Source organism: Elephantulus edwardii, unplaced genomic scaffold (genome assembly GCF_000299155.1).
Source record: "Elephantulus edwardii isolate Elephantulus edwardi_28Jun2011 unplaced genomic scaffold, EleEdw1.0 scaffold00048, whole genome shotgun sequence".
Lineage (NCBI taxonomy): Eukaryota > Metazoa > Chordata > Mammalia > Macroscelidea > Macroscelididae > Elephantulus > Elephantulus edwardii.
Genome location: NW_006399798.1, coordinates 15,952,770 through 15,968,542, shown reverse-complemented (window position 1 = coordinate 15,968,542; position 15,773 = coordinate 15,952,770). Strand labels below are relative to the sequence as shown.

Sequence of the window (15,773 nt, the reverse complement as noted above, 5' to 3'; positions counted from 1 at the left end):
CACACTGGGCTGGGCTGGGTCTCAGGACACACTGGGCTGGGCTGGGTCTCAGGTCACACTGGGCTGGTGGGTCTCAGGTCATACTGGGCTGGGTAGGTGTCTCAGGACACACTGGGCTGCCTTTAAGGGCCTGTGATTCAACTAGGAAGGGCTGGAGGTGCAATCAATCTATGGTCAGAGGTGGTCCCACCAGCTGGGGCTGAAGACATACAGGGCCTGCCCACCAGAGGCTGCTCCTGCCACCTCCTTCTCCTCCTCCTAAGGCCGCCTTGGGGGTGACTGCTCGCCCTCAGCGCTCTGTGGCCTTAGTCATTTTCAGGAGTGGAATGCTGATAGTTAGAGGGAAGGGCAGTCAGATCCATGTGCTTGGGGCGGGGGGATGTTCCTTCCCCCTCCCACAAGGGCCCGAACTGTATCCTTAGCCTCCTTTGTCCCAGAGCTGGTATTCTGGGGGTACAGTGATTAAAGCACTAAGTATTAAAGAGAAAGGTTGATGTGTCACATCCACCAGCCACTTTATGAGAGCAAGTCTGCCTTTACAAAGAGTTATAACCAGGGAAATTAGATGTTGTTGTTGTACCGTCTAGTCGGAACCGACCCATCGCTGAAAAATGGGTTTTCAGAGGCAGTTTAATCACATGGGAGGGAACGGCTCCTTCTCTCACAGAACAGCGGTAGCCTCGAACTATGTGACTTTGGGATTGCAGCGCAGCTTCTTGCCAGTAGGCCACCACCAATTCCAGCCAATCAGTTTCTCTGAAGCTAGCACTGCCTACTCAAGGCTCTGGGTAGCTCTGGCCAATCAGCATCTCTGAGGTTTGCCACGCCTACACCTGCATTCTCTATGCCCAGGCCAGTCATTCAGCTCCTGTGAAGCCGGCCAAGCCTCCGGTAGCATCTTCTCTGTCCAGGCCTCAGTGTCCCCAGGGTCCCCAGCAGTCTGTTAGCAGGTCTCTTAGCCCAGCGCGCGTCCCCAGGGTCCCCAGCAGTCTGTTAGCAGGTCTCTTAGCCCAGCGCGCGTCCCCAGGGTCCCCAGCAGTCTGTTAGCAGGTCTCTTAGCCCAGCGCGCGTCCCCAGGGTCCCCAGCAGTCTGTTAGCAGGTCTCTTAGCCCAGCGCCTGCACTGAGTCACCCAACTGTTTGCAGAACTGATCAAAACTCCTGGCCGCATCCAGAGCCACGCCCCCCCCAGGCCCATCTTCTCCAGCTGCTGTGGTGACAGACTCCCTTTTGCACAGCAAGGCAGGGAAAGGTTCCCGGTACTCACGAAGGAGGTACTCCGAGCTGTCGTGGTCATAATCATTGTCCTCGGGGAAGTGATTGATCCGGAAGCAGTGGCCTTTATAGATCCCTGGAGGGAACAACAGAAGAGAACATTGTAAATACTCTGTGGTTTCATTCATCTTTTCACTCCAGATAGATTCACTGTGGGTGCCCATGGCTGGGCAGGCCTGGAGGGTGGGCACCTACACAGACCACAGCTTCCTGCGTGAGCAGTGTCCCAGGTACTATGGGGCTGGAGGCCTTGGGGGGCCTAGAAAGGGGAGGCCCCCTCCTAGGGGAGTCAGGAAGGACCCCAAAGATGGCTATTATGGGTCGATTTGTATTCACAAAAAGACATATTCAAGTAAAGCCTGGTACCTGTGAATATGACCTTGTTTGGAAACAGTTATCTTTGCAGATGTAATTAGTTAACATGTGGTCATATAGGAGTAGGTGAACCCTAATCTAACACAACTCGTGTCCTTGAAAGAAAGGAAGCGTCACAGAGGCAGATACCCAGAGATAAATAGTGTGTGAAGACGGTGGCAGAGATGGAAGTGACGTGGCCACAAGCCTGGATGCACTAGACGACCAGAAGCTAGAAAGGTGAGGAAGGAGCCTGTCTCCCCAAGTCCTCCCACCTGAGCCTTGAGGGAAGACATGCCCTTCCTGACACCTTGATTTCAGATGCCCAGCTTCTATAACCCTAAAAGAATAACTTCCTATAGTTATATAAGTTGCCCAATGTGGTATTTGTGACATCAGAAAGAGTTAATGGCTACGACATCAAATGCGGCCCAAACTCAGACACGTGTGACAGTTGGAGCATGTCTTGGGACAAAAGGCATCAAGCTGACTGTCCTGGGCCAGTGGGACATAGAAGCCTCATACTCAAGGGGACCCTGGAGCCAAAGGTCTTGAGAAATGAAGTGAATTTGCCTACTGGGAGTGGGGTAAGGGAAGGGTTTCCATGAGGGGGCACAAGACAAGAAAGACAGGGCTGGGGAATGAGGCGGAATTGTTTGCAGAGCTTGCAAAGTTTAGTGTCAGGGGGAGAGGGTGGGCGCTTTGGGGTGGGAGAGGTGGCAGAAGGCCACGTCGGATGGAGAGATTGGTTATCAGTGTGCCATGATGGAATCTGCCCCCGTGGTGTCTCTGTCGTCTTGCTCTCTTCCTCTACCACACTTAGTGTGATCCTTCCTGAAGTAAACGGCATCTACACAGAGCTGGCCAAGTGCTTCCTGCTGCCCCCGGCAGCGTAACCACGGAGGAGAACACAGGACATAGTACGTCCAGAAAGGTTAAGTGTGCGGCCTGGCTGCTTCCCCTCTCCACTCTGAATTGGCCTTTACGGAGTGGGAGGTATGGTGACTATTTCTTCCTTCCAGAACCTTCCATCTTGCTCTCTCAGGCCCTGTTGCCTTGGAGCCCAAGAATGCCCATCACAGAAGCGGACACAGGTGGGTGCATGGGTGTCAAGCCACTCTCTCACTAGCCTGTCAGTGTTTCCGCTCCTGCAGACAGACAGCGGAGAACTCACGCTGACATGAACGTGGCCAGGGCCGGGTCTGTCTCCAGCTAGGCCTTGATTTCTCTGCAGCTGCCCCCCAGCATCCCGCTGGCCTCCAGCAGTGCCCTCAGACCAGCCTGACCTCACCTCTGTGAGGACATTCTCCGAGCGTCTCCTTCCGCTTCCGATTGGGAGAGACTTGTAGCATGCTGCTCTGTCACTGGGTCACCAATTAACTGACTTTCCCAAACCTCCCTCTTTGTCCAGCTCTGTTAGCTGCTGCCTCCAAAGAGCTGAGATGTTCAATAAGGAACCGCTTTCCTTGAAGTCTGTGGGTTTACAGACCAGTGGTGGGTGGGTGGGCTGGACTTGGTTTAGGATGGTGGGGAGACAGAGTGGGGAGGGCTCAGAAGTAATGTCAGAAGTAAAGTAGGATGTTGTTTCCACCGTGTTCTCTTTATCTTCATTTTTCAGGTGTGTCTCTTGTAGACAGCATATTGATGGATTTTGGTTTAGTTTTTTATCCAATCCGCTACTCTTCTTCTCTTCAGGGGTGCATACAAACCATTCACATTCAGTGTGATTATTGAAAGACAGGGTTTTATTGCTATTATTTTGTTGAGTTCTTTTTGGTGTTGCTAGTTACTTTGGTCCATGCTGCTTTCTGTGGTTTCTCTATAAGAAGGACATCTTTCAGTGCTTCCTGCAACACTGGTCTTGTTTTTACAAACTCTCTTAGGTTCTGTTTTTCTGGGAATATCTTGATCTCTCCTTCATATTTGATGGATAATTTTGCTGAGTACAGTATTCTTGGTTGACAGTCCACTGTGTTCTCGATGGAGTACAGAAAACAAGTTCACTAAACTTCCTAGTCTCTTTATCTGTAGAATGGGGATAATCACAGCCCTGATCTCATGTAATCTTTAAGGAGCTGAATGAGTTAACACTCAAGAGAAAGGATTATTGAGCTAGAGCTATGCTTTAGGGCCCACTGGCTACTCTTTGTCTGTGAAATAGCCTCCTCTCTGTTCCATTTGGCTTTGATCTGTTGTGAATGACTATCTGTGAATTAGAGGAAGGGCCGCCACCATCTCTGGAGGACTAAGAGGGATCAGGGCCTCTAAGTCCAGGACCCTGCAAGTGAACGCTCCCCAACTCCTGAGCAACATCCCCAGGGGACGTGGGCTGTGATCCCGGAGATAAGAAGACTCCTAGTGGGCCATATACCGCTGGTCTCAGAGTGGACAGGCTGCATCCCACTGCCCCTGCTACTTCTGGTCTCGCTCCTGGTTCCCACACTGAAGGTTCTAAATGTTCTGGAGACAATGAACATCTTTGTAGACACAGGCATGGGTCAAGTAGAGCTTCCTGCTTCTTGGCACGCACACACATACTGAGCCCTTTGATGGCTCTAAACAACATCACCAGGTCATACACACATGTTGGAACAAGCCAAATAATAAGAGGTAGAAAAAGAAAACAGAAATGACTCCTCTCTTCTGACTTATCCTCAGAGGAATCAAGATGTGCGGTCTGCCGTGTGTTTTCCTCGATTGACTTTGCACCCATACCTGCCCCTGCTCCCTGCCCACACATGACTGTAAGGCTTCATCCTGATTTGTTTGTTTAATTAAACTGTTATTTGAAATAATAGTGAGACTCTTGTGTACCTGTTACCCACTTGATGCCAGTATTCTAACATCTCAAATTGCAAAACAAGAGTACAAAAATGTAAACAGTATGCAACCAGGATTCTAAGGTTGATACAGAACCATCACCGCAAGGTTCCCTGCATTCATGTTGCTCATTTGTAATACTTGCCGGTCCCCCACCCAATCTCCTCCCATGTAGATTTGCAGCCTCTGAAAACCTGCTGGAGGACCAGTTCCAACTTGATAGCAATGAGTTTGAGAGCTCCAACAACTCTGGGCACCCACAGTAGATGAGTACCTGTGGTGGGCAGAATTGTATCCATATCCTTAAAAAGGGTAATTTGGAGCCCTGACCCTGGGAACTGAGCCTGTGACCTTGATTGGACTAGGGGGTCTTTGCAGATGCAATCAGTTAGCATGTTCTCACTCCTACTGGAGCATGAAGAGTCTTTATCCATTCTGAGAGAGGTCCTAAGAAGAGACACAGAGATAGATACAGAGACATGATGGTCACTAGAGATGGAGGCAGAGATGGGAGAGATCCAAACTACACATCTGTGAGCACCAAGGATAGTTGGACATCCTCAAAAAAGAGAAGAGAGGCATGGAACAGACTTCCTTAGAATCTCCAGAAGGAATCAACACGGCTGGTATCTTGATTTGAGACTCCTGCTCTCCAGACCTCTCAGAGAATGGATTTATGTTCTATCTACATCACCTACTATAACTGCTGTTCTGTTACAGCCTCTCCATGATGATGGTACAGCACCAACTAGAGAGTTATCAGAAGTGAAAACATAGCTGACTGAAGAGACAGAGATGGAGCTAAATGCCTTTGGATACTAGAAAGGTGAGTACCTTCAGAAAGGCTATTAGAAAGATGCCATCTTACCAACATCTGAGTCTTGTTGTCTTTGTTCATGACTCTCCACCTCTTTCTCTTCTCCAGCCCCACCACCCAGGGAAGCTCAGTGTTTGTGGCCTCGACGCAAATGTGTCGGATGGCTAATGGGTCATGGTGGTTTTCTGTGACCCTTTAAGAAGACCTGGTATAAACACAACCTTAACCTTAGCTCTAGCTTGGCCTACTTGGTCAGTAGACTAGGTCAACATGGTTCTGTTTTGACTTCTGGACTGGCTTTCTGAATTACCTAAGCCTTGGAAAGAGCAGAGAACCAGGTCTCTCTGCTTGCCAGGTGGAGGAAAGGCCACCTGAGATGCCCATTCCATTTTTTGGGGGGGCTGTGTGCATGCTGGATCCCATCACATAGAATTATGCTCATGGATACAATGCACACATGCAATTTGCATTAGATGTCTGACTCATTGGCTTCTTCCCTTCGCTTCCTTCCTTCTCCCCTTCTGTTAACACTGAGCTCCTCTGCACAGAACAATGGACAGATGGATCGGGCGTGTGATAGAGTGAGAAGAACCACAGTATCCTCTGCTGACAACGCTGCCTACTCTGTTGAAGTCTGGGTGATAACAGGTACCTTCATTGGACCTTCCACTCACTGTTGAAGCCAGCCTTGGAGAGAGAGGGCATGCCCACTCACAGATGCTCCATAGTTATCCACGGGAGCTCACGGCCACTCAGCTAAGAAACCAATCCCGGAGCCATCTGCATGAGCATCTTCTAGTTAACTGTGGCCAAGTGAAACTCACGCCACCTCATAGGCTCAGGCTTCCAAAGCAACTTCAGCAGGCATCCAATGCCTGGCTCCACCAGGGGTCTGCATTCTCTCCCAGAACCTCGTATTTGGAAATCCCAGAGATGGGGAACTCTTTACCTCTAAACACCTTCCATTTTCAAATGGCTTGAACTTTATAATCATCCCCGAGCGGTATAAACACACTCAGTTCCGACCTGAGAGTTTGAAGGTTTACATTTACCAAGAGACACCTGAGAGGGAACACTTGGTGATTAGTTTCAAAAAATCAGCCACTGAAACTGCTATGGACTATGTCCGTTCTGCACACGCTAGATCTTGACTGATCTCGAAAATGCTATGACGTCCAATCCTACTCTGACAGACGCTGGGCCATCGTGAGTCAGAATTGACTCAACACCAACTGGCTTGACCTTTGGAAAATTCTGGAAAGCTCGCCTGCCTCCATGCAACTCCATACACCAATGCTGTTATAATCCCTGAGAGCGAGCAGTTGTTAAGCACCACCGATCAGCTCTGACTCAGCCATTCTGTGTGTAACAGAGTGAAACCCTGCCCGGTCCCTTGACACCATCACAATCTTCGCTGAGCTTAAATCTATGTCAATCCATCTTATTAAGAGTCTTCCTCTCCGTCTCTGGTCCTCCTCTTTTGCAAGCATAACGTCCTTCTCCAAGGACTGCTTCCACCTGTTAACACGCCCAAGGTAGGTGAGATGAAATATCCCCACCCTTGCTTACAAGGAGCACTCTGGATTTGTTGGTTCTGTTGCAGTCCATAGTATACTCACTACTCTTCACCACCACCTCCATTCAAAGGCTCTTTGATCTTCCTTACTAAGAGATCTGCTCGATCACGTGTCCCCTCTTCAACTCACTTAAGAGCTGGTTTGTGTGTAACTGACTAGAGTCACAAGTTACCTTTCTAGCTTTCTAGGATTTACAGGTGAGGCCGAAAGCTAAGGAAGTGACCCATAAGGTGTCATCAGCTGGGACCAGACAGCTTCTCCTGTCAGCATTTCCTAGGCATAAGACATAAGGCCTAACTATTCTCCATCAGCCTCCTCCAAGCTTAGGGGAGAAGGAGATGAGTGTCCCTGGTCTGTGGGGAGTGACATGTGATTGGCCCTTTTGCCCCCAAGTCAAGAATTTGAGTTCTTTCTCCCAAATGTATTCTCTAGATTAAACACTGTCAGTCCCTTCAGCTTTATTTTACTAATGGTTCCAAGAGTCCATTCATTCATTCATTCATTCATTCATTTTATGTGTGTACCATCAAATTGGATCTGCCTGGTACAGGAGGCGATTATTCCTCCTTCTTCAGCAGAGTATCTAGTCGATTTGAACTGCGCACCTCTGGGATTGCACTGCAGTTTCCTGCCACCAGAGCTCCCCCGTCCTTTTGACTTTTGCTGTTGCTAGGCACTAAAGTCAATTCCAACCCATAGAGACCCACATGCAAGAAGGAAAAACACTGCTCTAACCTGTACCATCCTTATCAGATCGGCTGTGTTTTGGGGCAGCCATTAGGTTAATCCATTCTTTTGGGCTTTCTTAAAAGACTTATCTGGCTTTTTACCATCTGTTTTATCGAGGGAAATGTTTAGTCCTTTTTCAATTTACCTTTATCTCTGTCAAATGTAATTGTTAGTGTTGGTTTAAGGCATTTCAAACCCAAACCTATTGCCTGGTGAGTCAATTTCTTTTTTTTTTTAAATTGATATTTTAAATGAACCATTATAGAGAACTTGAGTTTCCATTCATTCATTGTTGTACATTTTCCTCCCTCCCCTGCTTCCCCCAGGTTTGCTTTTCTCTTTGAAAAGAAAAAAAAATGTTTCATTGTTACACAATCTCCCCGCCCCCCCCCGCCCCACTATCCACTTTACAATGCAGCTCTTATTCTGGACTCCTGTCATGACAAAAATACCTTATCATATATCCCTTTTAAACAGTTCTCTCCCTCATCTGTTTCAATGCAGGGTTCATTGTTTATCCCTTCTTTTCATAGTTTCCCCCCAAACCCAATGTCAGGCCTGTTTTATAACAATTGCATTATGTAGTATTTGTCCTTCTGTGACTGAGATATTTCACTCAGCATACTGTCTGCCAGGGTCACCCATTTTGTGTAATATTTCATGAGTTCCTTATTTTTCAATGCTGCGTAAGTGTTCCATTGTGTGAATATACCAGAGCTTCTCTATCCATTCATTTGTTGATGGGCACTTGGGTTGTTTCTAATTCTTTGCTATTGTAAACAAAGTAGCAATAAACATGGGTGTGCCTATATCTGCTTGGGTGGCAGTTCTGGTTTCTTTAGGGTAAACTTCCAGTAGTGGAATTGCTGGGTTAAATGGGATTTCTTTCCCCAACTTTTTGAGAAAGCGCCATATTGCCTTCCTGAGTGGTTGCATCATTTTACACTCCCACCAACAATAAGGGGTCCCATTTTGGCCCTGGTCCCTGCCTTCGTAAGGGTCAGGAAGCCCCTGGTGTGACAGGTCTTGTTAATCATGTGGCTTCCAGAAACCTGTTTCTTCACTTGGAAGATCCAGAGGGAAGCTTTCCTGCTCTCGGATTCCATGACTATGTGGGGGTGGGAGGGTGGGTCACGGAGAGCACAAGATTGTGAGCTTTGTGTGATGTGTGGATAAACAAGGAGCACTCGTGGTATAGCTCACAGCACGCTGCTTTCCCAACCAAAGGGTGGCCATTCATCTCTAGTTGTTCTAATCCTCCAGGAAGTGTAAGGGCGGGCAGTTCCCTCCCATTGAGATTTACAGTCTCAGGAAAAAACCTCCAAACAAACAACAACAACAACAAAATAAACCAGTGCAGGGTCCCTGTAAAGTAAAGATTCATATCCATCAGCCACTCCACATGCAAAAGATGGACAGTGTACTCTGGAAAAGGTTTCCAGCATTGGAAATCCACTGGAGCGCTGCCTTTATGGTTGTGGTTATTGTTATGTGCCATCAAGTCAACTACAGTTCATAGTGACCCTGTGAACAATGGCTCTGAACCTCGCCCTATCCTGAGCCAACATCACTGTCTCTGACATGCCTGACCCCATCACCATCGTCACTGTGTCAATCCATATCATCCAAGGTCTTCTCTCTTGCGCTGACTCTCTGCCCTTCTAAGCATGATGTCCTTCTTCAAGGACAGGTCTCTCCTGGAAACATGCCCAAAGGATGTGAGACAAAGGTTCAAAATCCTTGCCTGCGAGGAGCAAACTGGTTTTACTCTCTCCAGTACAGATCTCGGTGTCCTCTTGGAAGTCCACGGTTCAATACTCTTCTCCACAGCTCAACGGCATTGATTCTTCTTCTATCATCCCTATTCACTGTCCAGCTCCCAGACACATAGTAAGCAATTGAGATTATGGACTGTATCAGGCACATCTTAGTCTCTAGACTGACATCATCGCTCTTTAGCATTCTGGAGAGGTCCTCGAAAGGAGATTTTCCCAGTGCAACTCATCTTTTGATTTCCTCACTGCTGGTACCAGAGTGTTGATTGTGGATCTGTGCAAAATGAAACTGTTGATAACCACAAACCAAAATATTTTCTCCATTTGTCACGATACTGCCTATTGGCCAGGTGGTGAGAATCTTTGTTTTCTTGATGTTGAGATGTAATCCATTTTGAAGGCTGCAGTTCTTGACTTTATACAGCAAATACTGCAAGTCCTCTGCACTTAAAGCAAGCAAGATTGTGTCATCTGCGTAACATAGGTTGTTGATGAGTCTTTCTCTGATCCTGATGCCACATTTTTCTTCATAAAGTCCAGCCTCCTGAATGATCTGTTCTTCATATAGATTGAAAAGGTATGGAGAAAAGATAGATCCCTGATGTATTTTTTTTTCTTGAATTTGAACCATGCAGTGTTCTCTTGCTCTGTTTAGACAACTTCTTGGCCTAGGTCTGGGTTTCACATGAGCCCTATACTCAGAATCAGTTTTCTGAGAGTCCCATTCTTTCCAATGTTAGCCACAATTTGTTATCATCCACAAGTCAAATGCCTCTGCATAGTTAATAATACACAAATAGATATCCTTCTAGTACTCTCCACTTTTCAACCATAGTGGGAGTTTTTTAATTATTATTGTTGGTGTTTGTTTTTTTTAATGCACATGTATATTTATCTACAGACAACGTGAGCTACTTTTGTTAAGGATATTCTTAGATCTATAGGAAATGCCTAGAAAAAAAGCCACCCTCAAATCTGTCCACTTCTGATTTCTAAGTGATAACACTGTTACTGTTATGTGACGTCAGGTCAGAACCGACATGTGACTGACCCTCCGGTGGGCTTTCAGGGGCCGTAAATCACATGGGAGGAGATTGCCCATCTTTCTCCCTCAGTACAGCTTGTGGATTTGAATCTGCTTTTGGGTGGGTAGCACAACTCCTTCGAACCAGCTTCTAGAGCTCCCTGGTGATGAGATTAGGGTGACTGAAAGTTTTCTTCTGGATTCCCTAGAATGTATGAACATGACCCAGTGAATTAGAAGAAAGAGATGAAAAGAGAAAGAAAGGAAGAGGGAAGAAGAAAGAGAATGGAAGGAAGGAAGAAAGGGCTGGAGAAAGAGGGCGGGAGTGACAGAGTTTGGAGTCTCTGACGCTAAGTGAAATTGTGAGCAGTCTGCCATGGAGCCCGAGATGACGGATAAGTGTGTGAATGGTGGTGGCGGTGGGCGGGCAGGGCCACGTTAGCTTTCCTGGGTGACAGCCCTTGTCATCTTCTCTCTGGGCCGTGATGGTTGTGCCCCCATGTGCCACGAGAGCGCCTGAGGGAATTCTGGGCATGAGACTTTTAGTGATAACGCTAGGAAAACCGCAGGTAAATCAGAGTGTAGGTCACCCTACGAGCACATTTCAGGGGTTCTGGCATCTGGCTGAGGTCTGTATGATGGGCCACAGGGGGAAAAAAAGTCATAAGCCACAGAGACCCAGAGGAAGGTGGTTATCGAGCACCTGGTGGGGCCGTCCCTAGGGCTCTGTCCTGCCCACCCGTAGGGGCAGCCTCCCTGGCAGTTCCAATCCACCAGGCAAAGGTGAGCCGTCTCCTCCCAAGCAATTTCCAGCCTCAGAAACCTGCTGGACACTCAGCCACGATTCAGCTCGGCCTCTGTAACAATGAGTGAGTGACAAGGAGGATGACTGGTGACAATTCATGTAATTCTTCAGTGTTTGCAAACATTTTTTTTTCTAATTTTGCAAACCGTCACCTTTTTGGGTCCTCACCAGTGGCACCAGCAGACTGCCATGGAGAGCGCTGGAGACAATCTCCTGTCCCGCCCTTCACAGCAGTCCCCTCTGCTTGGGTGCCACACCTCCAGTCGGCAGCACCAAGTATGGCTTGCTTTTTGTCCCCAGCCCCGTGGCAGGCCGCCCGGGGGAACCACACTGTGTAAGAGTGTGCACAGCTGACAGGTGGGGGATTAACACTCCCGGGGTGACACCGGGGCAGCGGAGGATGGGACCCAGTGGACAAATGTTCCCATCCTCTGTCCCTTGAGTGGACAGTTCTGACGCTCATTCTGCTTGGCTTCTGGGAGTGGGGTGGGGTGGGGTGCCAGGGGGTGCCCACAATGATGCCCAACTCAAGACCCCCTCTTGCGTGGCTCGCTCTCTGTGTTACCGTCCAAAGACACCACCTGCATGCAAGCTCTGGACTCAGGCTAGGATTAGAGTATGATCTCATTTCTCCTTTGAAATGATGCTGCTTTGAAAGTGGAAGAAAAGAGGCACAGAGATGGTGAAAGACTCCCTCCAGCCTCACTGCCCAGGACCATCTGCGAACTGATGTACTGACGAGCTAAGGTGATGGACGGTGTTAGGTATCATCAAATCAGCACAACTCATAGAGGCCCTACGAACAGCAGATCAGAACCGTGCCCTGTCCTGTGCTGTCCCGCGCTGAAGCCCACTGCCGCAGTCACTGTGCCACTCCATCTTGCCATGGGCCTTCCCTTCTTTCTCTAACCCCCTTCCCCCCACTTTTCTAAGCGTGATGCCCTTTTCCAAAGACTGGTGCTGTCTGACAACATTCCCAAAGTACACGAGCTGGCGAGCTCTGGTGGCCTAGTGGCAAGAAGCTGAACTGCAATCCCAAAGGTGCACGGTTCGAAACCACCAGATGCTCTGCTGAAGAAGGAGGGACAATCTCATCCTGTACCAGTCAGATCCGATTTGACGGTACACACATTAAAAAAAAAAAGTGCATGAGCTGAAGTTTTACCACCTTTGCCAATAAGGGGTTCCCTGGCTGCACTTGCTCCAAGACATTTTTGTTTGTTCTTTTCGTCAACACCACAGTGCAGACGTATCACTCTTCTTCAGGCGTCCTTCCTTTTTCATTCTTCAGCTTTCACGTGCTATGAAGCAATTGAAAATACCCTGGCTTGGGTCAGACTCACATTCTACTTTACACATCTCCTTTGCTACATTTAAAAGAGGCGAGGGAGCTCCAGTGGCCTAGTGGCAAGAAGCTGCACTGCAATCCCAAAGGTACGTGGTTCGAATCCACCAGATGCTCTCCTCGAGAAGGAGGGGCAATCTCCTCCTGTACTAGTCAGATCCAATTTGAAATATTAATTAAAATAAAATATTAATTAAAAAATAAATAAAAGAGGGGGAGATTGAGGGTCATGGCTGACCACTGGAATGCAACTTCCTAAAGGCTCCCCTCAAACAGGATTGACGCGGTGATGGCCGCAGTGGCTCAAGTGTGTCAGAGATTGTGAGGACGGCACAGGATAGGACAAGGTTCAGATCTGCTGTTCACAGGGTCACTATGGGTCATTCTCGACACGGCAGCACCTAACAACAACAACAACAAGAACCAAGGCTACCCAGTGCTCTTTGTGATCCTGCCTTTCAAGGAATCCTCTGGGAATGCACGGAAAGGTTCCACAGGTAGCGTGGGCTGGCTGATCTCCCTCTCCGAGACAGAACAGGAAATGAGACCAGATGGCACCAAGAGCGCAGGCTTAGCTTTAAAAAATGGCTTCCTTGCCTGGAGGTGGGAGGTGACAGGAATCTCGGGGCTTAGAAAAGAAGGCAGTTCCGGCCCCCTCGTTCTTCTCCTCCTCCCCTCCCTTCCATCCTCTTCCTCTTTCTTTCTTTAAGACTCAGGACTGACTCTCAAATACTGGAAACTAGACAGTGTTAGTAACCAAAGGTGCCACAAAAGTGGGGGCTATGACTGAGGACCTGATAATCGGCAGCAGGGAGACTGGACAAATTTAATGGGATTGGATAAATTTAATGGAAAGCATTTACTGAAAACACCTCACGACTGTTGCCAATTTATGTCCCACAGGACCAGCCCTTGGAGAAGGATGTTATGCTTGGAAAGAAAGAGGCTCAGCGCAGGAGAGGAAGACCCTGGATGAGATGGACTGACACAGTGACTGTGACAGTGAGGGCAGGAGTGTCAGAGTTGGTGAGGTTGGCTCAGGACAGGGCGGGGTTCAGAGCTGTTGTTCATAGGGTTGTTATGAGTCATCATTGACTCGAAGGCACATAACAACAACAACAACAACAAGGTGGCCAGAGCAGGCAAAGGCACAAGAAGGGCACAAGCGTGGAAGGAGGACAGTGCTGGACTTCAGGTTACCACGTGGCTTGGTCAGGTGGAAGGGCAGTGCTGAGGGAGGGAACCAGAGGAGGCTCGGATGGGGTGAGGGGTCTCAAGTGAGGTTTTACAGTTTCCATAAAGGGTGGGGTGAGGTTAGTCCTTGGGGGGCAGTAGCCACTCCTGAAGGGAGCTTTGTAGGATGGGATAGCAGGGAGGTAGGCCAGGGCAAGGGAAAGGATGCACTTGGTTTGGGGAAAATCTAGTTCTTATCCTTAAAAAGAGAGAGACCTAAGGCCAGGAAGAAAGTGACCTGGCCAAGAACATTCCAGCACTGTCAGGATCATTCAGCGGGGTTACGAACAAATGCATCAGCCAGGCAGGCACCCAGGACGGTGCTTCAATCTTCTCCCACCACTCTTCGCCTTGGATCCTGTGATCTAAAGCTTCCCTCAGAGTTCTCTCCCATAATTTCTCCATGCCCATGACTATCTCTATAGAAGCCTCTTAATAACTGTGATTTCCCAATTGGAGAACTCTAGGTCTCCTCCTGCAGGCTGGCCTTGCTCCAGCTGCAGTGAGCCAGGCTGTAAGGAAACCTCTCAGAGGTTCCCACAGAGAAACCCCAGTCTCGGAGGAGCAATGTGGCCTGGGACGGCCTTCCTAAGGGAGCTCTGGCTTCTTGGCCTGTTATCAAGTCTCGGCAAGACCCTACTAAGCCACATGGGCCCTCAATCCTTCCATCCGGCCTCCATTTATTGCGCACCTACTGTGTGCTGGTTACTGAGGATACAGAGGTGTGGCAGAGCATCTGCTGAATAAACACTGATTTCTTCTTCTTATGGGATATATAGGGAACTTTCACAGCCCAGGAGTGAGAAGCTGTGCTGCCAACCTGAAGATACACAGTTTGAATCCCCCAGTTGCTCTGCTCATGAAAGATGGAACAGTCTCCTCCTGTGTGATTTCCTGCCTCTGAAAACCTGCTGGAGGGTCAGCTAGAGGTTGGTTCTGACTCAATGGTACGTAGCAATGGTAACCATGAATAACCTACAGGGGATCGCACTGCTAACAGGAAGGGTGCTCCTCTCTGGTAGCCTGACTGCAGCTCACTGAGAGGAGGGTGAGCAATCCCTTTCAGGTGATTTACAGCCTTAGAAACCCCACGGAGGGTCCAGCTCTAAGTCAATGGAAATGAGAGAGATGCAACAGATAGAAGACCCAGGACATCAAGTGATGGGCTGCTAATCAAAGATTGCTGGTTCAAACCCATTAGAAAGATAGGCAGTCTCTGCAACAATGAATGAATGGAAATTACAAAAAAAAAAAGACAGGTAGTCTCCTCTTGTAAAGATTTTCCAGTCTCAGAAACTCACTGAGGGGGGTTATCACTCGAGTTAAACTTGACTCTAGGGTAATGGTTTTGGTCATCATTAGACATATGATGTCATAGGTTGAATCGCGTCCTCCTCCAAACATGTGCCAACCTGGACAGATCTTGACTCTTAAGTTTTATGTGATTATTTTTCATTGTGATGTGATTAACCTATGAGTTGTAAATCCTATCATTTGTCATGCTAATGAGACAAGATCAGAGGCACTTTTGTTAATGAGGCAGGATGCAACCTACAGGATTAAATGATACCTGAGTCTGTCTCTTCTGAAATGGAAATGAGATTAAACAATCAAGCAAAGATTGAGGGAGCCTGACTACCACCAAGGAAAAGAGAGCCAGGAGCAGAGCGTGTTCTTCGGACCTGGGTTCCCTGTATTGAAAGTCATCTAAACTGAGGGGAGATTGGTGCCAGGACACATGGAGATCTCCAAGGAACGCCAGGCCCATGGATGGAGAAAGAGATAAAGGACCTTCTTCCAGAGGCAATGCTGAGAGAGCACTTGCCCCCAGAATCAGTACTTCGCATAAAGACATCTAGCCTCCTAACATGTTTGTTAAAGATAAACACTTGTAATATTTCTGTTATAGAAGCACTAGACAACTAAGACACATGGCGGCTCTGTATTTCCCAGCGTCCTTTGCATGACATGCAGTCACATGACGGAGTTGGCCAATGGAATGTGAGTAGAAGTGTTTTGT

At 48.2% G+C, this 15,773-nt stretch overlaps 1 protein-coding gene across 1 annotated transcript in view; it reads right to left on the bottom strand.

Moving 5' to 3' along the window:
* The window catches only part of CACNG4 (calcium channel, voltage-dependent, gamma subunit 4), a 74,554-nt gene that overhangs the window by 11,354 nt on the left and 47,427 nt on the right, over nucleotides 1-15,773 (bottom strand). Inside the window, exon 2 of the mRNA XM_006886265.1 lies at nucleotides 1,267-1,350. Within this exon, the coding sequence (XP_006886327.1) occupies nucleotides 1,267-1,350 (84 nt within the window). The remainder of the gene's footprint in view (nucleotides 1-1,266; nucleotides 1,351-15,773) is intronic.